The 27,036-nt window shown below is 38.4% G+C and overlaps 1 protein-coding gene across 5 annotated transcripts in view; it reads right to left on the reverse strand.

Annotated features, from left to right (window-relative positions):
- GHR (growth hormone receptor) overlaps positions 1-27,036 on the reverse strand; it is a 119,584-nt gene that overhangs the window by 7,865 nt on the left and 84,683 nt on the right. For 4 of the 5 annotated variants that reach the window (XM_086867048.1, XM_086867049.1, XM_086867050.1 and 1 more), the window contains 4 exons: positions 6,414-6,543; positions 5,223-5,383; positions 4,051-4,229; positions 480-651 (listed from right to left, as the gene is read on the reverse strand). In XM_086867048.1, coding sequence (XP_086723174.1) covers positions 480-651; positions 4,051-4,229; positions 5,223-5,383; positions 6,414-6,543 — 642 coding nt within the window. Of the gene's footprint in view, positions 1-479; positions 652-4,050; positions 4,230-5,222; positions 5,384-6,413; positions 6,544-22,964; positions 23,593-27,036 lie in introns of those variants that run through there. The other variant, XM_086867051.1, reaches the window with a different exon arrangement.

A 27,036-nucleotide genomic window follows, 5' to 3' on the forward strand; every position in this document is an offset into this window, starting at 1 on the left:
ATGGCTGCTTCTTCTGTTTTTAACAGCACTTTAAAATGAGTACCAGTCATAAACAAGAATGAGAAAAACACTCACTGCCCTTGAGAGTACACCAGGATGATCAGAAAAGCACAGAATTCTGGAAAAAAACTTAGCCAATAGTATTACAAGAAATCACAATTCTTCCCTTTCCAACTGAAGTGCTCATTTTAGATGATGAGGTATGAGATTTAATTCTGGTTTAGATTCTGAAATGTACAACAGCAGTTATTTTTTTAAGCTATTTGTATTTTTGCTCTCTGATGATCTGTGAAACAGTTTTGCTGAGTTTACTTCTGAACTTGTGTATGGAACTTGAACATTCTCAATCTCCCCAAATGGTTCTCATGTAGTAGGGTGGACTACCTATGTAATCTATCATATAACATGGTTGAAACCTCCCTCCACCCCATCACTGAAAAGACAAGAATCACAGCTATAAAAACACTTTGCTTATTTACCTTCTGTACAGTGATCACATACAATGCCTATTTGAGAAAATGATACATAGAGGATTTCACTAAACTCCCCGAATTTTTCAGAAGTTCGTTGTCTTGATCGGATTCGTATCTCATAATCTCTTGCCATCTTCAGAGAGTACAGTGGAACCACTGTTGAGAGCCTGGGTTTCAGCTGTAAAGACAGAAGGACTGTGATTTATTTGTTTGAGTTGTACTGGAAACTTTACACTGTTGCTTGATTTCAGAAATAAAAACATGAAGGCATTTTTACTCCTGGGAATTTTAAGGATACTACAAGAAGAGTTCAGAGAACATTCACACCATTTACTGTCAGCTTAGTAGTAGTCATCAGGCATTTCTGTGATAAGGGGACTAAAAGCAGAGAATCCAAGCTCTGTAGATACAGCCAGTGAAGTAAGGCAGCTCCCTGCAGTTACATGCCATAAGTAGGTGGTGTGAACATCTTTCACTGATCTTTCAAGTTGTAAATCCTTTTTACTGTTATAACACAACATTACTGACTGCAGAATGCCAAAAATTCTGTTAAAATAACACGGGGCAGTTCTAAAACTACTGCCATCTCCACTAAGGATTTAATGGTTATAACCAAACATATTGCATGTTACAAATGTTTTTATTTGGAGAACAATGTATAGGTCCCCAAATAAAACTGTGTGGGATCTGGCATCAGATTGTTGATCTTTGAAACTTCTGTGTTAGCTGAAACATATTTAGATACTGATGAATATCTAACTGTTTAGGAAATTACACTGGAGGTCTTAATAGGTAAATTTTCTTCCTTTTTCTATTACACCTCTAAGAATATGCATTTTAATTCCAACAGCCCTACAAAAGTATACAAGAAGAAGGAAAATGTGCTCAAAATAGAAATCCATGTGGCAGATATTATATACTACTTTTACTTCAGAATCAAGGATGATACCAGAAAAAACCCATCCTGGCTAGGACTTAAAATATCTGGAAAACCGAAGCCTTTGGAAATTTGAAGGAAGCTTCAACAATACAGTCCTATAATGTCTACAGCTGCATAACCTCAACTTGAGACACTATTTGCTGGTAAGTATGATCTCTGGAGTTGTCTGATCCCTGGTGACTCTACACTCCAGTGTTCCTACAACCAACCACTCTGATTTTGGAGGAGGCAGACTGCTTTTTTTCTGCTAGTAGTTGAGCATAAGATTATGGAGAACCATTGCTGTACATCACCAATGTTTTTAACATGTGAAGAATATCCATTTGGAAAGCATTGGGAAGGACATTCAATATATACCTATCTCATGCTATTAAGCCACAAAGAAACAGTTCACTGAAGTTTTATGGATAAGTTTACATGCATCCCAAATAATGGTGTGACTTGGAAAAAGCCAAGAAGACTAAATAAGAGCCTTTATGGAAGACTCCTGGATGGAGCAGGATATAAGGAGCGGGGAATGTTCAGCATGAAGTGAATAGATGAACAGAATTTGTAAAAGCCATATTAAAGAGACATTATATAAGGTAACTAATAATTTGTTTCTCTCTCATGAACACCCATTATGTCAGGGTGGATTTTATTAGGTTTAAAATGTTTCTCAGAAAATAATTTTGGTCCTCTTATCACTATAACTTACAGTTTTAACACTTTACTAATTAATGTTTAATCTTCTTTCACTTTAGAAGTTACTCATTTTCAATTAGTAAATATACTGAAAAGTAATAAAGGCTATGCATGAAAAAGCAATCCATCATCCAAAAAATTTAAAGAAAAATTGCAAACAAGTCTCAGTAAGGGGGGACTTAGTACAATAATAAGTACAATAAATTAATTTTTTTGTTAGTTATATGTACAAAACATTATGGTATATTTAAGCAGTCAAGCATTATCCTTTGTGTAAAAAATTAGTAAAAACTAGACATGTCTAACTTGACAGCGAATAAATTTCTATCTTAATGTGCTTCAAGACTCATTAGACAAGACATTTGTAGCAAGGAATCCAGAGAGTGAAATTGTCTTGTCCTAGGCCAGACCATGATTTTGATCAGATTTTCTCTTTTGTGCTATCATAGTGTCTCAGTGAATTATGCCATGTTTATGCTCCTAAGATTAAAGGCTTACAAAACCATACAATATACACAGCTTATGTCCAACATAATCTGTAATACTTTGTCTCTTGAGGCAAATATCGCAGTCAGGAATTCCTTATCTGTGTTCTGAAAGAACACTGATCTTCAGATATTTGCTCTCCTGAGAAGAACTATTCTCAAAGCATTCTGGGATTATTGATGGTACTTGAACAAGAACAAAGCTTTATTAGGGTATTTATACAACTGATACCGAAACTCTTACAAAAAGACCCATCAAAATGTGCATTTTTAGAGACATACATCTATTCTTGCTTATGAAAATCTGCAGATTAACAGGTTCTTAAAGATTATTGATTTACTGCCTAAACCTAACACATTTCATAGTCTTTAAAATAGAGGCTAATTTATTAAGTATAGCTTTAACTAGTATAGATAAGAAGACAGAGAACTATTAGGAAAGAAACGCTGCAGACGTTATAGGCCTGTTTGGCTGTAGACTTATTAATAAGGACTGGGCTAAAGATAAAATACTAACACTGAGAAGGACCAGAAGTGAGCAGGGAGACAAGGTCTTTCACAGGTGAAGGCAAGCAAACCTTTGTTTCTACGTTCCAATTGGCAAATTTAACTATGTTCAAATAATGTAAATTCTTCTTTTGTAGTTAAAGACAAATTTGTAACAGCATTATTACAAATTCTTAACAGTATTATCTGGGGTTTTTTTCCTGCCAGTTAACTCCGTGCATATTAATAAGAAAGCAAAAGAAGTATTCTCTCTGACATCATGTTCTTACTGTATAGAAGAAGAGCTCTCCATATGCAAATATGCCATGACACACTGGCATTTCCCCTGTGCATTCAGGTAAGACAGGTAGAATATATTCTCTGTAACAGAGAAACTAACTACATGAGAAGCTAAGTGATTTTCAAAAAGAAAACTTTTGAAAAAGATTTTTTGAAGAGAAAAAATACATTGTAACTCAAAGTCTCCTTCCTGCCTTCCTGCCTGCCTTCCTGCCTCCCTCCCTCCCTCCCCTCCTCTCTCTCTTTCTTTCTTTCTCTCTTTCTCTCCCCCTTTCATTTTTACAGGTACCCTGGAGGATCTGGATTGACATGGGATGTACCAAACAAAATATTCCTCTTCCGACTGCTGTAACACTGTGCACTTTTTGAATAGTTGAAGTTTAAGAAAACAATACATAAATATTTTATTCTTGAAAAAACTTGTATAAACCTGACTCTTCCTATACCTACTAATCTAACACAGGTGTTCTTGGGTTTCCATTATCCTGCTTGTCAACAATCTTGACACATAAAGTTACAGTGTTTGGTAGAAAATGTCAGAAAAAAAAGTAAGAACTAAGAATTAAGATATCATCTAATCAGCAATTACAGACATGCTTTTCATAGTGGTACAAAAGTGTTAGGGAAAAGAACAAGCCTGCACTGCACTATGTCTAATGTATAATAAATATTTGTTTCATACCTCCTTCCATTTTGTCTCATTAACTTCTTTGTACTGCAATTCATACTCCAGAGTAATCCATCCCTTCCGAACATCTGCTGTTGGTGGTGGATCCCATCTTACCTGGATATCCCCATGGATCCCAGTCTGACTAGTATTTAGCAGAGTCCAGTTAAGGTGGACAGGGGGATCAGGTAGTACTGTTTAAACAGAGTATTTGGAATAAACAGCCAGTTTTCAATGTGAAATGACCATTCTCACTACACACTGATACATTATTTCAGGACTTAAAAACTGTATTAACCATGTATTTTCTGATTAAAATCTAATATATTGCAATGGAAAAGTTATTGCAAGTTTGGTAACAAGAAGGCACCCTGCCAACTGGCAGTAGACATGTTCTGCACAAAACTCACCCAAGCAACTAAGAAAGAAGATTAAGAATGTATTCCCTATTGAAGTATATTTCTAAATAGCAGATTAAAAATCACTAGATTAAACAAATTATCCATCAAAATTTAAATCTAGAGCTCTGACCAGAAATAAAAACAATAATTGGAGTAATGGAGATAGACAAGTATTTAGTTGCTAATATAGAAGTACACTGAAAAATTTTGGTATTCGAAAAATTAATCTAAATTTGCTCAGCTGAATAAAAAAGAGCATTGGGTATTCTAATCACCTGTAGCAATACATTATCTGGATATGTAGTTAATGGTGGTACACCATTACCACTATCAACAAGCAATAACATCTGTAAAGTCCTAGGAAGTCACAATTCATATTGCCATAATTACAAATCCCATCCTTTAGATTACAGTTCAGATCCAGGAATGAAATAGTGTTTGGCTTCCACAGCTTTGCAAAATCAAAGTTTTAATGCCAACTTTGCTGTACAAGGAGAGGTAGCATTCATTAGAAAGGACTCAAAGTGACAGCAAAGACAAGCTCACTTCAGCATGCACACATTTGAGAGACCACTGATATTTAGAAAAAGAAATTACATATTTGCTTTTATCTTTTAAGCTTTCTCTCAATCTGGACAATATTTTCTGGTGTGGATCACATTACAGTGTTACAAAATCAAATCCCTTTTTATATATCATATATTTTACGTAATAACTTATAAAAGAGACAATACAGCCTAAGTAAAACAAAAGCTTATAGAGGTAAGATACATTATGGAACCATACCTATTTCATCAACACTGAAACATTTTTTATCATATACTTCATTTTTACTGGCAAGCTGAACACAGTATGGTGTCCACACAGAGGTGTAGGAGGCGTTGAAGTAACAGCTATTTTGTCCTGAAGTGATATAATCAGGGCATTCTTTCCAGTCTTCCTCATTACTAGAATGACAACAAAAATGCAGTATTTGTGAGAGAGAGATTTATAGACCTTACAAAGTACAAATTACAGATGTTATGAGACACAGTGCTGATAAGTTGTAAAACTTATGAAAGGGATCAAAACATGTCAAAATTGATGGTGATTTACAATGAAACCACTATTGAAGAAACGTGCATAACTGAGTTTAGGTACTCACGTGCTCTTAGTGGCCTAGAAGATAGTTAAATTTTAAGGCACCTTCTAACACAAACCATTTTATGATTCTGTTATTCTATGATTCTATGATTTCAGAGACGTCTCAGAGTGACTAAGAATGCCTGCCTTGCCTTTAGGTTTAAGTCTGCTATGCAAATATATCATTACCATCATCAAAAAGCATCTGTAGCTCAAAAAGATCAAAACCCTGTTCATTAGAACAAGAAGTTCACATCCTCCTGTTCCTGTGAACAAAAAGCCTATTTCCCTAACAGCCATTACTGGTAATGTCTATGTCCTTTTTCAGGCTAATCATTGTAGCAACCTGAAAATTAAAAAAGCGTAAAGTGCAGTTGAATCATAATTGACTCAATGAAATATTATCCCAGTATCAGAGCAGCCTTTTCCCCTGGACCTGTACATTCAGACTTTATCACAGCAATTGATCACTGGGGAGATCATAAAACTTTAACAAAAATTTGAAAGAGGCTGTATCCAACCTCCACATCTGTACACACATGTAAGGAATATCAGTGTTGCAGGTTTGATGGATAAAGAATAAACTGAAGCTGCATACTAAAAAATCCTTACTCAAGCCATATAATGTTCAGTTTTAGATTCTGCAACCTGGACCCAAATTATCTATCAAATAATGTTTATTCCTACAAATTACTTAATAATTACCAATAAAGTCTGACATTGGAAAAAATGTACTTAAAACATGGTTTTATACCCTTGAAAACAGTACAGCTCATATCACAGAAAAAAATTAACAACCTAACAAGCATGGCAAATTAAATTACTACTCTCTTTTCCCGTTTCAGCTTTTATTACCTCTTTTTGTACAATAGCTGTAGTATTCTTGGAACAGTGAGGTTATAAAAATTTCCAGCAGTCCAAAAACATGAAAATGTCTCCATTTCAGGTGATCTGCATTTGCTGATTTGTGGCCACTGCAAAAGGTCTGTCAGAAAAAAAAGCAGGGGACAGAAGGATACACATTAAACAAATCCAAACCCCAGGCTAACCTGTCGTTAAAATGAAACTCAGCACCTTTAACGAATAATTAAATTTTATAATAATTTATATTGTCTTAAATTTAATTTAAATTGTCTTCCAATCCCTTATGTACAAAGAGGCAAGATTTAAATTCTTATGTGCATACACGTAGATGACTAGAGAAGCCAAATTTGAAAGATGCATCATACTCTCTTTTGTACCATGTTGAACTGACAGTATCACAGCCTGACACTCGGCATAGCGATTTGCCAGCCCTACAGCTGAAACTGAATAGAAAAGTTTGTTTCAGATGGAAGAGACCTAAAACAATCATCCACTCCGACTGCCTGACCACTTTAGGGCTAACCAAAGCTTAAAACCTGTTATTAAGGGCACTGTCCAAATATCTCTTAAACACTGGCAGACTTGGGGCATCAAACATCTCTCTGGGACACCTCTTCCAGAGTTTGACCACTTGAAGAAAATCATCATAATGTCTAGTCCAAACCTCCCCAGGTGTAGTTTTGAACCATTCCCACATGTCCTGTCACTAGTCCTCTTATCAGCTTTGTTTCCCTCAAGATCCAATCAAGGACATTCAAATCCTCTAAAACTGCAAGGCCCAGCACTGCACACAGGGAGGTTGCACCAAGGCTGAGCACAGAGGGCTCATTGCCTGTGGACCAGCTGGCTGTCCCCAGTTTGGTTAGTTCAGTATAGATACACCTGAATTAGCACTTTACTTGCTTTAAAGAAGGTGTGGTACTGCAGAGCTTCTGTCAGACTCACGACAGCACATACCCAGCTGAGACATTTCACAATGCTTGCTCATGACAGAAGCTGCCTTGAGCTGAGCTCAGGTTTGTGTGCACAATGCTGTGAGCCTATAATCTTGTTCTGAAGGACATAAGGGGACTTCTAAGCATGGCCATGTTATGCCACATGCCACTTCCACATCCGTAATTTCTATTATTTGTCATAACCGAAACAACAAAAGGTCATAAAAAGACTACAATAAAAGCAGCCACATCAACCCTTGTGAGAAATATAAAAGCAGGTATGACTCACTGCTTCCCAAGTAAAGCCTTAACTTTTCCCTGATTTTGAAGGTTCTAATTGCCAGTGTTCTCAACTTGGCCTGGAAAGCTTTCAGAGGATGATCAAATACACATGGAGTGTCTACCTCTCTTCACAGACTATCTGGGAAATATGATCATTTATTTAAGAAAATTTCTCCAAAATGCCCTTAACATGTAGATGTTAGTCAGGTGAAATGAAGTGGTGAAATGATCCCTGAAAAGTGAATAACATGATGCAACTGGACCCTTTGTGCAAAGTTCTTTGCAAATGTTTTGGCAGTATCGCAGCTGTGACTATCAGAATTTCAGACAAGATTTAAGGAAGAAGTGTCAGGGCAGTGAAACCCTGCCCAGAGGGGTGGGGGGTGCCCCACCCAGGAAACATCCAAGATGAGGCTGGACAGGGCTCTGAGCATCCTGGTCTAGTTGAAGCCATCCTGGGTGATTGCAGGAGGGTTGGATGAGAGGATCTTCACAAGTGCCTTCCCACCCAAACCATTCTGTGATTCTGTGCTAATACTTGATACAAGATATTTACCTTCAAAGTCAGAGAAAGTATTAAGATACAGTCATTCACAAGCACTATGCACTTCCTGCTATGCAAGAGGATATTTTGGTATTCATGAACACTGACTCCTTTATTTATGGCTCAGACACAGCCACTCCATGCCTGAGCAATCTGTATTTCTTGGGCTCAGTGGTTTTAAATTGTATACTTTATATTACTGCCAAGCACCCACATCAGGCAGTAACTAATACATGATTATTATGAATTTCTGTTTTGCTCGTCCCATGAAATTGTCTGATTTTACGCTTTGGACAATGAACAAGGCCTGAGCATATGTCAGCAAATAGATTTCACAAGCTGGTTAGATTAAACCTCTCTGCCCTGCCCTTCCCTCCCCTGCCTCCCCAAAGCATTGAGAATTCATCGTGCCACCCTAAAATAACTGAAGTGTGATGGGAAAGATTTTAAAAAGCTGCTTTTTTTCTTAGCTAGCAAGTTCTGTTTCACTCAACTTGGAGTAAGTTTCAGTCTAAAACTGAAACACATTTTGAAATTAACGTTCGCTGAAAATGGAAAAATATTGTAGTGTTCTTTTGACAGAAAATATTTAAACAGAACATTTTTACGATTGTGTCTGGCTTTTTTGGTATGGTATTCAGCTTTGGTATAGTATGGTTTGACAGCTCTGGCAAAACTCCAAAATGCTTCTGGGATTGACCTTGATTTGAGTTTTTACACAGTTTTACATCATTTGTCAAACATTTTTTATGTGGTAGACGTCTTTGTTAGAAACAGCATATGATCACGAAACTGCAAATCATCATAACATAAATCCAAAATAAAACAGGATAAAAGATTCAAGAACAGTATTATATTTCTAACTTTTTAAAAGTGTGAGTGTTCCAGCTTTCAAATTTGAATTCTTATTTAACTGAAAATCAAATTATTATATAAAAGCAAAACAAAGAAAAACAACTGTTTAAAAACAGAACAAGAAAAATGAATTAAATCTTCTGCCTTTACTTCAAAGACATGAATAAAATTGCCTCAATTGCGTAATACCTATAATCAAGAAGACACGTGTCTCTCCCTTCTTCTATAAACAGATAGTGTGCAAGGAAGTACAGGCTACGGCTTTTCCTGTTTCTAACCTCAGCTATATGCAAATATAGTTATTTTTACTGCAACACATTAAGAATTTGAGAAAATGATATATTGGAAAACTCTCCTAAATTAGAGTATTTCTGTTGATGTATTTATAGCTGTATTTACAGCTAGAACATACAATGTTTAAAGAACATGCAGAACATATTCTCATCTGTAGGGGCAAATAAAGTCTCAATGTCACTTTTTAACATTATGAAATGAACTGAACTGAATCAAATGTCAGATTTTGAGAGGTCCAATAGAATCTTAGATAGAGGGTCTACAATGTGTTAATAATAAATTCTCTGGAATTAACCAGCTTTATGCACATCTTCAGATGTACCAGCTCTCTTAGGAAAACAGATCATAACACAACCAGAATGGCATCATTTACAATGGAGAGGATTAGCAATGTAGAATACAGATTAAGACTTGGTCTCTTACATCCTAATTTCAGAGGAATGTGTCCAAGTCTCTCTTTTCCAGTTCATCATTACAGGAGTATTAATTCTTTCTCTCACTGATGTTCTTTTAACAGACACAAGAGTTTTTGAATAGGGAGTATTTTTGTTTGGGATTCAGTATTCCTGGTTAATCAGTTTATATGAATACATATATTTTTATTTTACAACTATTTGAAAGAAATAGTATCTTATGATAAACATTTCCAGTTTCTGTGTCAAGTTGCCAGCCCCTGAAACTGCAGATTTTGTGACTGACTGAAGAAAACTTCAACATACTGACTTCTGTAGGGCTTGGCATACCTGAGGTAGAGCTCATGAATTCCTTGTTTTCCACACAAGTCAATTATCAGCACTGTGCAGAATGCTGTGTGAGCTCCATCTGAACAAACTGTCCCAGAACAAGATAAATGTAAGCAGTAGCTGAGCTGAACACATTTAGGTCCATTTAGACAGCGGGGTACTGAAAATAAAGGCTGTCAAACCAAGATTTTAAACAGACTAGAAGGGCAAAACAAACAAGAGCAAAACAAAGCATGGATGCACACTTGCTCGTTTCCTATCTAATCCAGTAAGTTCCAGTCAAACTGTCATTAATAAAACCACTTGCTTTACTCAAGATAATGGCTTGATCAAGTATGCCATTTCAACAGGAAAAAGCATGGAAGAAAGTGTCAGAAGGCTAAATCTTTTAGGGATTGAATTTCCTTTTTTCTTCCCCCTTCTCCTCGCTTCCTTAAACGTCCCTCTAATAGAATATAACTTTAAAAGGAGCTGTAAGCGTGAAAGAGTAAAGAAATGTGTAACTGGGGTGTTGAAAAACAGTTTGTCACCATCTTGGAGAAAATCTTACTGCCACCAGACCTCTAGCACTTCTGCAGGGACAACAGCAGAGGAATATACAAATTGTACAGAAACGTCCCACTTACTAGTGTGGGACTTTGGTAGGTGAAATAGTAATGAGCATATGACTGATGGATAAAAATCAAGCTAACGAAATGGAAAATGATAGATGGGGCTGCGCTTTTGCTGAACAAAAGGAGGTGCTTCTGGTTGTGAATTTTAGAAGGTTCATGTGGAATTATCCATTATCAGAACTTCCTGTACCAGTCAAACCTACAGCAAATTCAAACTCACAGAAGAATAACATGTCCCATTATGCAAATCAGTGACAGATGAAACATTATGCAACAGCACATCTCTTCATATAATCCATTCTCAAAGCACATACGATGTGTCACTGCTAGAGTGCAGTAGAGAGAGGTGGAAATGGAAACACAAAGAAGGGAATTCATTACATTTAACACTGAAAACAGCTGTTAAGTGCTGGAGTGCTATTTCCTGTAGCTCAAATTTGTACATTGGCAGTAAATGCTCTGTCAATTAGGTCCTGCTCCTGAATCCATCCAAGCTCATCAGAGGTTGGGTTATTTAATAATTGATTTCTATGCTACCAGCAAATTCTAATTTGTTTAAATTGGGCAGAAAAATGAACCACATTTGGTGTCAGTGGATGATATGTTAAATAGCTACAATTTAGTACTAATAAATTGTCAGACATCCTATACAGAGAGTGGGAGATGCAGTACAGGGAGACAACAACCAAGTCACTTCTTCATCAGGCTACTTGCTAACCTGACACAGTTTTTGCCCTAAGTAAAACCACCCATAAAGGAACAGCAAGTTCTGGAAAAATTTTTTTTGTGGAAAACAGTAAAATTTATTTCATATCAGTAATAAATCAGATCCTTTTGTGCAAAATACTTGACAGAAACAAAGCAAAGCTTAGTAACTCTGAATTGCTGTGTCACAGTGAAAAAAGAATGGAAATCCTGTGTAAGAGAATATTATGTCCACGGAGTTAAGTCTAAATATTTTGATACTTCGTGATAAATTCAGGTGTTTTGCTTAGAAGCATGAAAGTGGGATGCTTACCTCTACATTGAAGATTAATTTGGTGACTGCTACCTCAAAATTTATGTAGAAATCCCTGCAAAACAGGTAACTATTCTGGCTGTTCTTTCAGAAAAAAACACCTTCTATCTTTAGTCAGGTGAGGCTGATGTAGTTAAAAGCATAAAAGCCTGGAGAAGTTGGGCTTATTCCACAGCATAGAAGTCCAACAGCTGTGCTGGTTTCCCACACTTTCTATGCTATTAAGCATCCACAGAACAGAAAGCAGCGTGGCTCACACACGTGATCCATAAGGATAGTACAGACAAACTAAGTAAACAAAGCTCAGGACTGAGGGGAAAAACAACCATACAGCATACTCGGTACCACTGCCCATGAGACAGTACAGGGAGGAGAGAGGATGTGCACATGGGCCATGTTCCATGGTACTTGATACTTTCCAAATCATGCCCCCCTCCATGTGCAGTGGTGGAATCAAGTGATTCCTGTTGCAGGTAAGTCCTATCTACTGGCCTGCCTTCATACACAACAAATAAAGAGAAGCAAAGCCAAAGGTCATGGTATTTGTAAACAAAATAATCTGCAGTTAATGTAACAAACCCATTTCCAATTCTCTCTTAATTGCTTACACAGACATAACTTAAATTGAAATGACCTTTTCAAGAAATTATGTACAAAAATAAAATAATGCATAGTGCTTTTATCTGTTACAGCCATAGCTGGAGATGTTCAGCATTGTCTAACATTATGTGGTGGCGCATATGAGGAAATATGGAAGCACAAATTAGGTCCTGTGGGCAAACAGAATGTGCAATTAGCAAACACTACAAAAAGCTTTCCATGCCCTTCTCAGTGCAAATGATAAAAATTTTCAATATCCTTCTATCTCCTGCATAGGTATGACCAATTTCTAATAATTTCTAGTCTGAACCCCAGTTCAGAGTTAGCAGCTATCTAAAATGGGTTGCTCCTCACCATGCAGTGATGAAGGGGTTATCCTTGCTGAGATGTGGTTCCTCCAAAACTATCTGACATTGGTGCTCGGAACCAGCACCAGAAAGACAAGCTTTCCAGAAAGAGAAGATAAAGTTAAACTCGGCATTCCAAATCCAGGCTCCAACATCTTCCCAAACTCTAAGACAAAAGTACTTAGAGGACATGGGGAATATCACAGTCAGGTGTGAACCCAGGTTTAAGAACTGCATCATGACAAAACTTACTGAAAGTCACTCTAGGGCTAAACATTGCAACTTACTTCCCTTGTTTTAGCATTAGCTTCCCTCCAATAAACAAGAAGCTGTGTGGATTGGGGCACTTTGACTGCACTGCAGTGGCTGCTGGCATTGTGTAAGGGTGGCCAGGTCCTGGTCTGACCAGGGAACAAGGGGGGGTCCAAGCCCCAGAGCCTGGTGGAGGTGGCTGGGGCACTGAGCCCATAGTGGTCAGGGTACTGAGGCACACCTTGGAAAACCTGGAAGCAGCAAATGTCTGTGCAGTGGTGTTAGGAAAGCAAACAGCACAAGTGCCAGCCTGAGAATAATACAGACAGTTGTTTTAACTAAGGAAAAGCTACAGCACAACTAACCTTCAGTGGGACTAGACAAGTGGAGCCAAAACAGGGAGAAGAAGAAAGTGGAGGCCAAAGTCACAGGTGAAAAGAAGAATGAGAAAATGACATGTTTGGAAAGAAAAGCACAAGAGGGCATAAGTGGTTATGACAGGAAGGCAGGGAAGGGCAGCAAAAGGCTTGAGGTAAGGCAGAACAAGCATAATATTGACAAACTACAAATTAAACTTGTGAGCTGATGGAAGCCTGCAGTCACTGTTACTCAGTTCAAACAGTGAAGACAGCTTCTGGGTCTGGCACATGCATACCCTGACAGTGTGGAGCAGAAACAGCACGTGCCTGGGATCACCCAAGAGAGATAATAAGGTAACAGACTGGGGAGAAAGCAGGCGGCTGCAAGGACAGTGTGAAAAGAGACAAGCAAGCACTGATGTAGCAAACCTTTTAATGGACTACTGCAGAATAATGACAGCACAACAGAAAGATTGAGGTCTTCCTCACAAATCTAACAAGTGTCAAACATCAGGTCTAACATAATCAGTGCTCCATGAATGCAGGGCCATGGGTTTGCCAGGTTTCATTCACAGCCAAGACGCATCTGTGCATTAACAGTGATATACCCCAAACCCTATGGGTAAGATGACAATGACACTATGTCCAAAATATCATCAAAACAGAGCTGGTTATGCAAAAATGTGTCCTGATGCTTCATGTTGCTCATTTCCCATCCACATCCTTGTTACATTTGAATGAAGTAACTCCCAGAAATACTGGCTCTCAATCTGGCCTTGTTCTTGACATTCAGTCCTTTTAATTCACACTGGTTTTGGGAGACCACAGTCAACCTCTAAATTCTTGTACTTTCCACTGTAACTTTCAAGTTATTTCTGACTTCTGCAGATTTTAACTGTTCTTTAAAACAACAGCTGCCTAGTATATGTTCAGTATCTCTTTCATATATGACAGGAAAATCCTACCTCATACTCTACAGAGATTTTCAACAATCTCCATTTGAAGTAGTAAAATTTGGTTTTTATTCAAGTGTAGTAAAAATTCCAATTCTATCCACAGAACAACTATCTGAATATCTTTGAAGGGCATTCTGAAAAGACAGCAACAATTTCTTTTTCAGTCCAGAGGGAAGTTCCATGTTACAGTCGCCATACAGCAATTTAAAAACTAAGGAGATAAAAACAATACAGAGGCTTTACTAGGAGGGCCATTTGTCACCTTAACCTGGAGTGAGACTCCACAGGATTTGACTGAGCCATTCCCTGAGAAGCACTATGACAAAAACCATCCTAGGCAAGCAAGGCCACAGGCACTCAACAGAAGTAAGAGTCCTCAAAGCAGTCCAAGGATTCCTGTGGCAGTGATGACCGAAAACCCTTTGAAGACTGCAAGTCCTAGTGATTCTGCACAATTCTTCATTGTGACACCCAATTCATTTTTAGATAGACTGTGAGGTATACAGGGACTTACATGGTATTTTCACTCTTTTTGCACCTTCAGACCGTAACACTTTCTTTTGGATTCCAAAGAAAACTGAATTGAGTATTTTAGAATATTCTGTCATGCCAGATTTCTCCTGTGCTTTTTATAAAGTGTCTGTTTTATTACTGTAGCCAGGATGTTTACTCAGTCCATAATTCAGAGCTTTATTATTGCAGTGAATCACAAACTGAGTTTCCAACTTCAAAGTGAAATTTAAAAATCAAACCCAAGAAGAATAAAAGTATTGTTTTCTCCTCCTTTTATCCTCAAACCTAACAAGAACATGAATCTTTGCAGTTTTGCAGTGCTTTTGTAAGAACTTTCTTTTTAGTAGGTTTCAAAAGCAAAATCACTCTGACAACAGTTCTGTCTCCTCTTAAGCAAAGTTCTAGTAGTCCTACTAGGATTCTCCTTTTAATAGCATTTATAAAGCAACAATCTCCACTCCTAATGGTCAGAAATGAAGCCAATACTGTGACAGATCATTTAAAAGTCCTGTTAATTTACAAGCAAGTTTTATTTGAAAAAACCCCAACCAATAAATTAAGAGTACCAAGCAGTTCTCAAAGCCATGACTTGACATATATGCTTTGGATCCCAGCTGGATTCCTGCACATGAAAGGAAATGTATGTGACACAGTTGTAAATTACAAACAGGGAGTATCTGAAGTTCTTCCCAAAATGGGAAAGTTGCTGAGCTAGATACATCTGTATCTGAAAGTGAGGATGATGTAAATACCAAACAAGAGGAAAGATCATGTCAGTGATATGAGACTGATGGAATTAAGTCAACAGTGAAAAAACACACCCCCACCCCTAGAAGTACTGGCAATTCAACACTAGGATGAACAAAACACCAGAGAACACACAAATGGGGGACACACATGACTCAGAAGTGAGTTGGACTCAAGGGAATAATACATATTTTCCTTCAGCTTTTATTTCTGTCATCCGGCTGTGAACCCAAAAGACCTTCTGATCACCTCTATGGCACTGGGTGGCCAGAAGTAAGCCTCCAGACTAATCCTTATTTTACTACTGCAGAGGAGATTTGAACAAAACAGTCATATTCAAAATCACATTGGACAGATTTATAGAGGAAATATTATTTCTTTTTTACAGACTGCCAAAAAGTGATTTATTTACATTATGTATCCTCTGCTGAACTTGACTTTCTCTGACACCTGTTTTGTCTTTGTAACAATCCAGTGCTGTCAGCTCTGAACTTCAGAGCTTACACAGAGAAGGCTCACAGACAGAATACTTGAAGTACTTTACAGTACTTGAAATAAAAGCTCCCAAGTACTCTTGAAATTTGATGGCTATTAAAGAATGAGCTTTTCCCATATGGCTTGTTTTCCATGTACCTCCAAAGACATTTCATAAATTAGTCTTTTCAAATGACTACAGGAGGCATTTATAGGGAAGATGTGACTTTTGAAATTTGAAAATATAGGCATTTCCTGACAGGAAAAAACCAAGCCATTCAAGTTCACTGAAGACCACCTTAGGTCTCGAATTACTGTAGTCTTTAGCATGCCTCAGAAGACTTCATTTCTGACAAAAGCATAGACTTTTCACAATACCATGCCAAGGAGGGGTTCATTCTCCTGAGTGCCATTCATGCAGAATGAATACAGCTTTCATGCTTTATTTAGATTAACGAAAGATAATAAGGTGCTAGCAATAAGGGAAGATCTAATGAGCCTTTAAAACAATCAAAGAAACAGAGGTCAGTCAGGAAACGGTCTTACATACCATTTATATTAACATACTTCCTTCTCCTCTAGCAGCTCTCCAACATGCAGTTAAAGTCAGGAGGTTAAGAACATTTTACACACAATACATGAAGAGTTTTGCAACTGCCCTCATTCAAATTATCATTAGACAATTACACTCATCTCCTGAAAATTACTGCTTTTTGCAGGGGAGAAACAGGAGCAGCAGAGAGGTTTACCTTGTGAGCCTCAACTGAGTTCAGATGGTTTGAAGGAAGAACAGTTGCTAAATCCAAAATGATTGCTCAGAAAATCCTGCCATCAACAACTTGCTTCCGAGTGACGGACACACATTAAAGCCACATTAAGTGCCAGTCAGTCAGAAAGCTCCATCTGCAATCAGTTTTCTAAATGCATGTGGTTAGTCACTGATATATGTGCTATTAATTGACACTAGGTATTACAATGAGAGGCACCATGCCTGCTTTAGAGACTCTGTACTTTTGGAAACCCTGAAGGCAGGTCCTGCAGAGCTCATCTCCTACTGTAACCACGCACCACCTCAATTCTTGCCCAGCTTTCCTCCTGCTCTTGAGTTTTCTCTTAGTATCCCCTGCTACTTTGTAAATATCAACAAACACTTTTGCTCCAGTGCCTTAGTAAGTGCAAATTGATCTTAAAACAAGTCCCAGACCTCTTGTGTGCATTTAGCCAGTTTATCCTGACTACAGTCTCAGAACTGTGATGATTCCATCTACACCCCTGCACAGCAAGAGTTTGCTAATCAGACAGGTCTAAACAATAATGTTATAATCACACCATCCCCTCATCAACACCTGCAAGCTGTAATTACATAAAATGACCAAAACTATATTTTTGGCACACTGGGGAACATGAGATTAAGTGATTAATTCACTCCCACTGCAGGTAAGCAGAAAAACATGGTGAGCTTAAGAGGGTTAGACTTGTCTTTAAAACAATGAATAGAAAAAACTGTGAGGATGAGTCATGTGAGACCCTCCCTGAGTGATGATATGAAGTTTTACTTCAAGAAATTGCTCTCTGTCAGTGAAAAAGTCCTCTCTAGTTAGTGCTGGTTGTACAACTCAACATCAGCAGGTAGAATGGAGTTACACAAGTCTAAGACAGAGACAAAAACAAAATCCAGTTTAGTTTTCAGTAGAAAGTTACTCTCTAATTTCCTGCTACAATTACTGTTGACAGCCTTATTTCATATCCCATGTGGTTTACCGGTCTTGCTCAAAATATTTAATTTTTTTCTAAGAAATTTTTCTCACAACATCTTTAAGGAAGTTTTATAGAGGTTACCATGTTATTGCTCAGTCACAGGTCTTTTGCACTAGTCCCAGCCAGCCCAAATACAGTAAATCACAAAGAAGAACATTATGACTTTTTGTTTCAACAGGAAGACACTGAAAGCAATATTTTCCAAATTTTTGAGGTGTAGAAATTTAGTAATCATCAATAAGCATGTTTGTTCTTAACAGACCATTTCCAAAGGATCTTTGAATTTTCCTGCATTTTTGAGATCCAGGTTTTCAGCATCATGCTAAGACTGGATCTTCCCATGGTACAAGCTGTTAGATCCCCATGCCTATGGACAAATATAAACTGTACATTTTTTTTATTGTTCCAGGAAGTTGGAGAGACTCTCACCAGTAATATAAAATTGTTTGTGAGATTTTGCTATTTGTGATTTTTTTTTAAACAATGCAATATGCTGTCTTACAGGTCTTCTAAATTTGGTATGTTATGGATAGTATTTTTCTTAAGCTTTTCAACTTAATATCTAAGCTATATATCTAAGAAATATCTAAGAGTATACTGATATTGTTTAAGAAAACAGAGACTAAATGATAAGACTAAAATCAGAAAACATCAGGCCAGAAAGTAAGTACAAAAACCTGTTTTAAAGCAAATAATGTGCGATGTTGTTATGTGAAGGAAAATGAAAGGAAAATTACCCAGCTTTGGTTAACTTTCAGTAATGTACTTAAATAAAACATAATCTGTTGAACTAAAAGATGAACTGTATGTTTGATTAGATTTCAATGGTAAAGGAGTATGTGAAGAGGGAAAACTGAAGGTTTATGACAAACTGATGACTAAATTATATCCTAAAGCTGACACATTTCTTGAATGCAATTCAGATTGGCATCAGAAAGTCTCCGTAATTATTCCCATATTTTTTCTGTAAAGATAGCTCCTTCTGTTGTAGCAACAAGAGTGACCTTGTCAAATGTTACCTTTTACTTAAGCACAATTCTTGATTTGATCTCAAATCTTATTGTCTTAGTTTATTTAAATAACTGCTAAGTCTTGATGGTCCTGCAGAGCCAGTGTAAGTTTGGAAAGGTGAGATGGATTATACATTATGGCACGCGTTTCCACAGAATTTGTCAAGAGACAGTTGCAGAATCCTTACCTTGTGACTCACGCTGCTGAACCCCTCACACAACATTTAAATATTCCTGTACTTTCAGTTACTGCAGATATTATTATGCTGCGCTAAAAGAAGCCCACAAAAGTAGATAAAAAAGGACAGCAGTAAATAAAGGAATAAAAGCATGCTGAAAGAAGACAAGAGCCCAAGTATTGAAGTATAAATCCTGTGACGCCTATACCTGGAAGCAGCTTTTTAAATGCACGTTATAGAAAGAAGCTTAAACAGAAGCTACAAATGGACCTAAATGTTGTGATTCTTTCAAAGAGCTGTTTGCTTTTGCCTGAGGAGATGCTGGAGCTGCTCATCCCCACACAAAAAGGTTGTTTGATTGCCCGCACAGGCAGGGAGCTGCCCTGTCCCTGCACTGCTCTGGGAGGGGTTACTGCCATCCTGCACCACACAGAGAAGCCAAGCAGGGTGAAGGGACACTACCAAGCCAGGGAAATGGCTCACTGGTGCCAAGTTGATCTCAGGGGTGGGAGTTTCAAAGCTGTTTCCAGGTCTGGACAGTGAGAGACAGCCTCAAACAAATTTGACTGTGAGGGATGAGAGTGCTCCCTCCTGCCTTTCTTGGTGGAACAAACACCTGGCTGAGTGCTGCCTGAGAGATAGCAGGAGAGACCAAAAACCACAGCAGGATATTAACTGAATTACATAAGCAGGTAAGAAGCTAAGGTATCAGAGAAGTACACTTACCTGAGAACAAAAAGCCAATGGAAAATGTTGCTATTCGACAGAATGAAGTAAGTGACACCAATTAGTCTGCATTACAGCCATAGGTGCATATTTATTCTGGTTTTCCAAAAAGTCACAAGAGACTGCACAAATTGGCATCTGCCTTAAGAAGCCTAGGCTCATTCACAAGCTCTGAGTAACTGACAAAAACTCCATAATTTTAAGCAAGCACTGTTTCTTTCAGAGTATTTTATCTTTGCTATTCTGGGTAGCTACAAAATTATTTTTTAATGAAAACACAGAAAAAGAAAGAGCAAAGTATTTCTGTGGAAAGCTAGCATTCAAGAAACCCAACAGAAAGGCAGAAGTTACAAAAGCTGAAAAAAGCTCAGGACAGAGGAAAATGATTAGATGGCAAAAATAAATGTACAGTCTGTTTGACATGTTGCAACATTTCAGACCTACTTGGACTTACTGGCATGTCTAAGAAGTGAACTCCTCAATAAAAGCCCATAATGTTTGCTCTCTATCATTGATTTTGAGGCCAGAATGATCCTGAACAGTCAGACAGTTTGACATCAAACATTACAGCTGAACTTTGCAAACTGTGAAAACATGGATTTGTTTTCTAAAACACTGCAGTAAAGACTCTACCAAAAGAACAACACTATTTCCATTAAAAAGCCCTTCCTTGGCAGATGTTCATTACTGTTTAACGCTGGTCACAGCTGGATTAAACTCAGGAAAGCTGAGCTCAGCACTTGAAGCTTGGAAGCTTATTTCCATCTCTACAGACAAATTCTTCTTCAGCTTGCAATCCAGCTGAGTATAGCCAGACAAGTGTTACAGGTTTTCTCCCATGGCCCTCAAAGCTGAGTTGGAAGTCTCTGAGAAGGGGCTCCCCTGTGACTTTCATCACCTTCTTTTTATAACTGGGCTAAAAGTAATGTTAAAACAGGGAATGCAGTTAGGCTTTGGAAAAAATAATAATGCCTAGAGAGGCTATCTTGATTGCTTCCACCAACCCTGTACTGCACCACATATAAAGATAGTCCCCAGAGGGAATATTTGAACTGCAGAGGGGACATTCAAAGCTCAAGTCAGCATCAAAATCTGCACAGTTCTGAGGTTATGGAGAACTTCTGGGTTTCTGTCACCTTGTTTCAGTGACCAAGACAACATTATACTGAATGAAATCAGCCATCACATTCTGATGGCTACCCCAGAAATAAAGTGCAAACAATTTCTGCTATATCTGCACAAGATATAGTATTTGTACAGTATACAGTATTCTGCATGTAGGCCTAGCACAGAGACAGGCCTAAGAAAATAAAAACACATATAAATCTACTACTATTACTACTACTACTACTACTACTACCTGTTTTCATTTCAAAATATGAAGAAATGTCAGTAACCTAGGAAATGTGAAGATCATTCTTTCTCCAGATGCTCTCAGTTGTTTCTTTTGAAAAGGTAAGAAAAAAATATGGACCACATCAGACAGTGTCCAGGGATGACAGAGATCGCCTTAACAAATTAATCTTCCACAAAACAGTAGGAAGCTGAAATACATAACAGCTTAGTTTTAAAAAATAAAAATATGTCCAAGCAATTATATCTAGTCATGGACCTCTAAGTTTTAATATCACGCTCACCCTTCTTCCCTGAGATAGAAGAGTAGTACAACAAACAGGAGGGACTGACATGGAGACAGAGGCCTCACTGGTGACACAGAAAATTCCATCTGTATTTTACAATATGTCTCTCTGCTCCTTTTCTCATCAGCCAGCCAAGAGATTTAACTGCTTCAGGACTCAAAGAAAAAGAGATGTGCAGACATGATCTTCATGCATTTTGTCCTGGTGAAAGTGCAAGATGTTACAGCAGAAAGAAAAGGCAACTGTTCAGAGAAGAAAAGACAACTGTGACAGATTATATTCCCCACAACAGCACCACGTTCCTCTGCTGCATCAGATGGGTCAGGATCAGCTCCACAAGGGATCCTGGAGTACACACTGCTGCTCTTGGGCAGTGAAAACATAGAAGTAACAGCACAGTTACAATCCACAGCTCAAAAGCCCTTTTTCACACTTACAGGACCAACAGTGTGTTTTGATGCAACCATTTGACACAGTTTTGCCATTATGTCAGGCTTCCAGAACCTCACTTTGATCAGTGTCACAGCAAATGAAGATAAGCTGAGACATTGCATGAACACATCACACCTCCCTTCTTCCCCCAAGCCCATCCTCCCTGTCCCTCCTATCTTTTTTTCCTTTTCCCTGATGTTCAGTGTGGTTCTTCCTAAGACAGGAACACCAGGTGGGTACTGCAGGAGGAACTGTCTGTATGATTGCCCAATTAAAGCATTCCAGAGATGGGGGAGCTGAGATGTCTGCATTGACTTTGGAGCACATCAGCCATCAAAAGGGAATAAAATGCTGCAGGAGACAGGGACAACTGTGCAAACTGGCCTCCCAAGGTTGCAGGCAGCTTCTTGGGAAGGATGGATGCCTTCTCTCTGCCAGGGATGCCTACAGGATCCATCTAGCTCAAAGATGGAGCACTCCCTTTTGGATATCTGAGTAAAAGTGAGTAAGATTCAACCAAATATGGAGGGAAAAAAATCCTAAAGCATGTCCATAGCTGCTTTGTTGCTTTGTAGTTGTGAAGTCTGCAAGGCTGAAGACTTAAACCTGTACATTTCTAGATGAACCTGCTTATATTATAACCCTTTAGATACTATAACTCATTGCAATAGAAGATAAAATTGTTACTTAGATACTGCACTGGCAATATTTAGATACTGTATTAGCCATCAATCCAATCGTAAACATCCTCACAAACCCTGTGTCCTACTTCTCATGCCTAGCCAAGAACCCTTCCCTCTACAACTCTGCTACGCAGTTTGGTCCCTTCATTGCCCATGAAGTATCCCATACCATCAAAGATTTCCTTCAACATCTCAAGACACATATAAGAAACCTAAACAGTAAATCAAATCACATCCTAAACCAATGTATTTGCCTGAAGCAAGAGACACAGGATATTCAATAAGCACAAGTTGGATAACCTCTCTGTGGGTTTCCTGCTATTATCAAAGCAAGGGAGCACAGGGAAATCTTTCCATGCTGCAATCAGTTGTGTCTGATCTTGACAAACAATCCTGGCATCACTTCTTTAATATCTTTAACACAGTGATGTCAAAACGGCCCCCTGAACATTTCCAGGCTGCTATGGATACATGCCACTACTGTTGCCCTAAAGCTTTCCTTGTTCCGTGTGGGCTCTACCACTTTTCTTCTCCCTGGGCTTCCTGGCATGCTTTCTGGGTGCAACGACATAGAATCTTACCTTCTGACTTCAAAGGGCTTAATTCATGCCCTGAAGAAAGGCGCCGAGGTGCTTTGATCTGCCATATGAAGATATTGATCTGGAGATACGGATCTCTCCTCCCTGACTGCGGTTCCTTGCCAGCTCCCCCAGCAGCCACAGCTGGCTGTGCTACAGGCAGAAGGAGGCTCCAAGGCCACTTGCTCTCCCCTGGCCCAACAGCCGTGACCAGGTGCTATAATGGGCTGGGGAAGGGGAGCAGCTGGCTGCTAACACTGCAGGTGCTGGTGGGGTGGGCTGGGGGCACGGTGGGGGAAAAGAGTATTTTCCAGCCAAATCAGTTTGCCAAACCAGCCTTCCATGTGACTTCAAAAAAATAAGCTTTTTCCAGACATGTGGGAGGCAGCCTTGATTTGGAAACAAGCAGCCAGGCACAGATGAGCCCAGTTCTTTCACTGGCAGCGAAAGCACTTTTTTGGGGGGAATAAAGAAAACGAGAAACCACCCTTGCTCTTCATGAGGTGCCTTAAGGCTGAGTGCCAGTGATTCTGCACAGCTTAAAAATGATTCAGGGGTACATTGGGTGGAGTAAGAGACACAAGCAGAAGTACATTTGGTCCCTTGTCTTGGCCTGTGGTATGGCTCCAGCAACAGGAATGTGCAAGAAAGACAAAAGAAATCAGCTTGTACTGTTTTCACTTGCCACACATGAACCTAATGAGAACAATTTATACTGATTACATGAACCTGAAATTTGGAAGAACATTTCTGTGTTGACTGTATAACCAGCTCCAGCAACTTAGGCTCCAGCTAATCTGAGAACGACATATATTAAAGACAAATAAGCAAGCTGGTTTAGGAAACAACAGCATCTAGTTTTATAAATAGTTTACTGCCCAGCTTTGCTTTGTGTGAAATTTGAAAAACTGAAGGTATTTTTTCACTGTCTTTCAATTTCTCTTAATCTTTAACTGTGTTTTTTAGTTCTACCAGGAAGAATAAAATGAAGTCAAATTATCAGTAAAAACACAATTTTCAAGGTATAAATTATTCCAACAAAACCAGAAACCAAAGAAAATTGGAAATGCTACAGTATACCATGTAAAATTTCCAGGCTCATTTCTAGATGATTAAGCTTGAGGAAAGCGTCCAAATGAAATCACAACATCTCAATGAAGAGAAAAAGGAAAATTATGGTATTGCAGAGACTCCAGTGATAACTGTAAAACAAAACTCAAAAACTTCAGTAGTTTTTGTGACCTTATGTTAGCATAAGAGAGAAAAATTGTTGGAAGATGGGAAGAGTAGTGAAAGTAGATTCAGGGTCCACATGACGAAACAGATACAAGATAACAGAAAAATGTTAAAATAAAATGTATCAGTAGCAGAGCTAACAATGCCATCTGCACAGCCCTCCTTATACATCCCACTATAAAGTCTAGTATTTGAATGTTTTAATCTCTGCTGTAACATATTTCAGGTGACAATCTCAGTGACTGTTTTTTATGGAAATTTTCACCTGAAACAGTTTGGTGATTCCTTAGTGTTTATGTAACACTATACATTTTGCTCATGCTAAGTATTCTGGGTGTTCCTCATTTTAAAAATAGCTTTTGAACTAGGAACACCACATGATTTTGTGGAAATTTGCTCCAATTCCACTATGCACCACAGGCTTCACATTGTGCCTAAATCTGCACTGGTCCCTGGCACAGGGCACAGTTTTATCATGTAAGGCACAGATACACTTTTCTTAAGTGACTGCTTATATAATGCTATTATAGGTCAGTGTAGGTCTCAGTCTGTTGGTGAGATGTTTGTGCTGTTATCTGAGCTGGGAAACCAAACATAGGAGTGATCCCTTTTGAGTCCTGAGGGCATGGAACATGGTGGCACATGTTGGAAATTCCTACGACAGTGGCAAAATGCTGACAGATTAATCTACACCTGGCCCCCAAACATGCCTACGTATGTCTCACTGAACCATAAATCAAATATGTTTTTACAAGTTTTCTTCTTTTAGAAATCACTCAGCAGATATTCTGAGCTCAAAACAGGATCCTTTTTCCCGTAAAAGTGCCAAGTCCTTTTCAAACCATGTTAAGTGAGGAGCAGATTAAAGTATCAGTTGCTTAAGCATCCAGAGAAGCAACATTACAAAGGAGTACCTCCAATGTTGCCTTGTAGAAGGTTAAGTCGAAGAACCATCACCCATTACCACTGCAGAAAGCCTGTAAACTTCTTCCAAACAGCTGCTATTACATTCTACAGCAGCTGATTTGCACAATGGGCGTCTCTGTGCTCACCCAGCTGCAGCGTGCAAGTCCTACCACAGAGTTAAACTCTGAGGATGAAACAAGTGTGGAGCAGAGCAAAGAAGTTTGTGTACCCCTTCATGAACACACAGGTACATCTCCTTCCCCAGCTTCATCAGAGTTGTAAAGGAAACATCCTATCCTAAACTCTTTTCAGACAAGCCTATCAAGAAAGCTAAAGAACAGGTTTTTAAAAACAAATATGCTAGGGTTTTCCTGTCTGGAAAATAGATAACTAAGAAGTGAGATTACAAAATTGTAAAGAAGAGAGATGACCTGATTGATTAGTCACTGTCTGTCTGAATACAAAAATTAAAAAAAAAAAAAAAAAAATTAAAAAAAAATTAAAAAAAAAAGAAAACCCAAACCAAAACCCAACCAACAAACCAAATGCCCCCCAAAAAACAAGCAAACAAACAAACAAACAAACCCCAACCCCTTCCTCCCCTCAAGAAAAACGAAACAAACCAAAAACCTAAACCAAAAAGAAAACTAATGCAACTAGGAAGTAGCAGATTCAAAGGAACAAATGAACACATTTCTCCACTCGGCTTGTAGTTGAGCTGTGAAGATCCTTACTAAATAGCAAGTAGGATCCTAAAACTTTCAACATCTGCATGTTCAAGGGAGAAACTGTAAACTTTAAGGGAAAAAGTATTCAAAGATAATAAATATCAAGGTACCTCGGGCTCCAAAACCCCTAAGACACACAACACCAGAGCAAGGCACATTATTCAGCGATTGCTCCACTCTGCTGTTCTTCACTGTGCATTTGGCAAGCAACCACTGGAGATAGAGGAGATAGGATACAAAGCTAAAGGAATTTTAGGTTTCCACTGGTGCAGCTATCACTATTTCACAATGCTTTTGGAAAGACAGGCCTGCAAGGAAGACAGACATGAGTATCAACTTGTGGTAGTTCAAAATATGTTTTCTACTACAAAGTAAATTACAATTTATTTAATTAGTCAACCTAGTTTTGTTATCCCTTGTCAGTACATCACAAACTTATTAACACTTGCTATGTAATACAAACATGGTATGAGCTCTTTACTTTTAGTACACTGGGCAAGCTCATGTCAGTTCACAGCTCTGTGCCAACAATTGCTATTTTACTGCCAGATGAAAACCCAATTTATGTACAATGTATACACAGAGAGCTCAGAAGGAGGCGTAGGGCAGAGGCAGCATGAAATTCAGAGTTCTGAAAGGTGTAAAGCCCACTACTCTTCTCTTGAACTCTACCCTGTCTTCTGTTCGTAAACGGCACCTCAGGCTCACTTACAAATTACTATATAAGCACCAGTGTGGGAGTGCAGCCAAGCATAGGGAAGTCTGAGCTGCATTCCCTCTTTAGTCCACAGGCAAAGTAGTTTGTTTAGTATCTTTTACAAAAATAGGCATTTTGTTGGAAGGAAAGACAGGCTTAATAAAGTCCCTTAACAAGTAGTCATTTAGGACCAGTAAGACTGATAGGTATCCCCTTGTGAAAAAAATCTTCCTAATAATTTTTCCATTACCAGAATAAATACAGCACTCATGGTGGTTTTTTGACTGCTCTAAACCTACCACTTCCAATAGCCAGTAGCAACTGGAAGTTGCACAGCCAACCTTTCTGAATTCCAGGCAGAGCTGTGACAAGCAGGAGTCATTTGAAGAGCTAAAGGAACAGAGTATTTCCTGAGTTTTTGCCATAGGCTTATCCTGCTGCTGAGATTGTACCAAAGATAGATGGAAAAACATTTATTACAGGTTATGATTTGCCCCGCTCCACACAC

Source organism: Cyanistes caeruleus, chromosome Z (assembly GCF_971803275.1).
Source record: "Cyanistes caeruleus chromosome Z, bCyaCae1.hap1.1, whole genome shotgun sequence".
Taxonomy (NCBI): Eukaryota; Metazoa; Chordata; class Aves; order Passeriformes; family Paridae; genus Cyanistes; species Cyanistes caeruleus.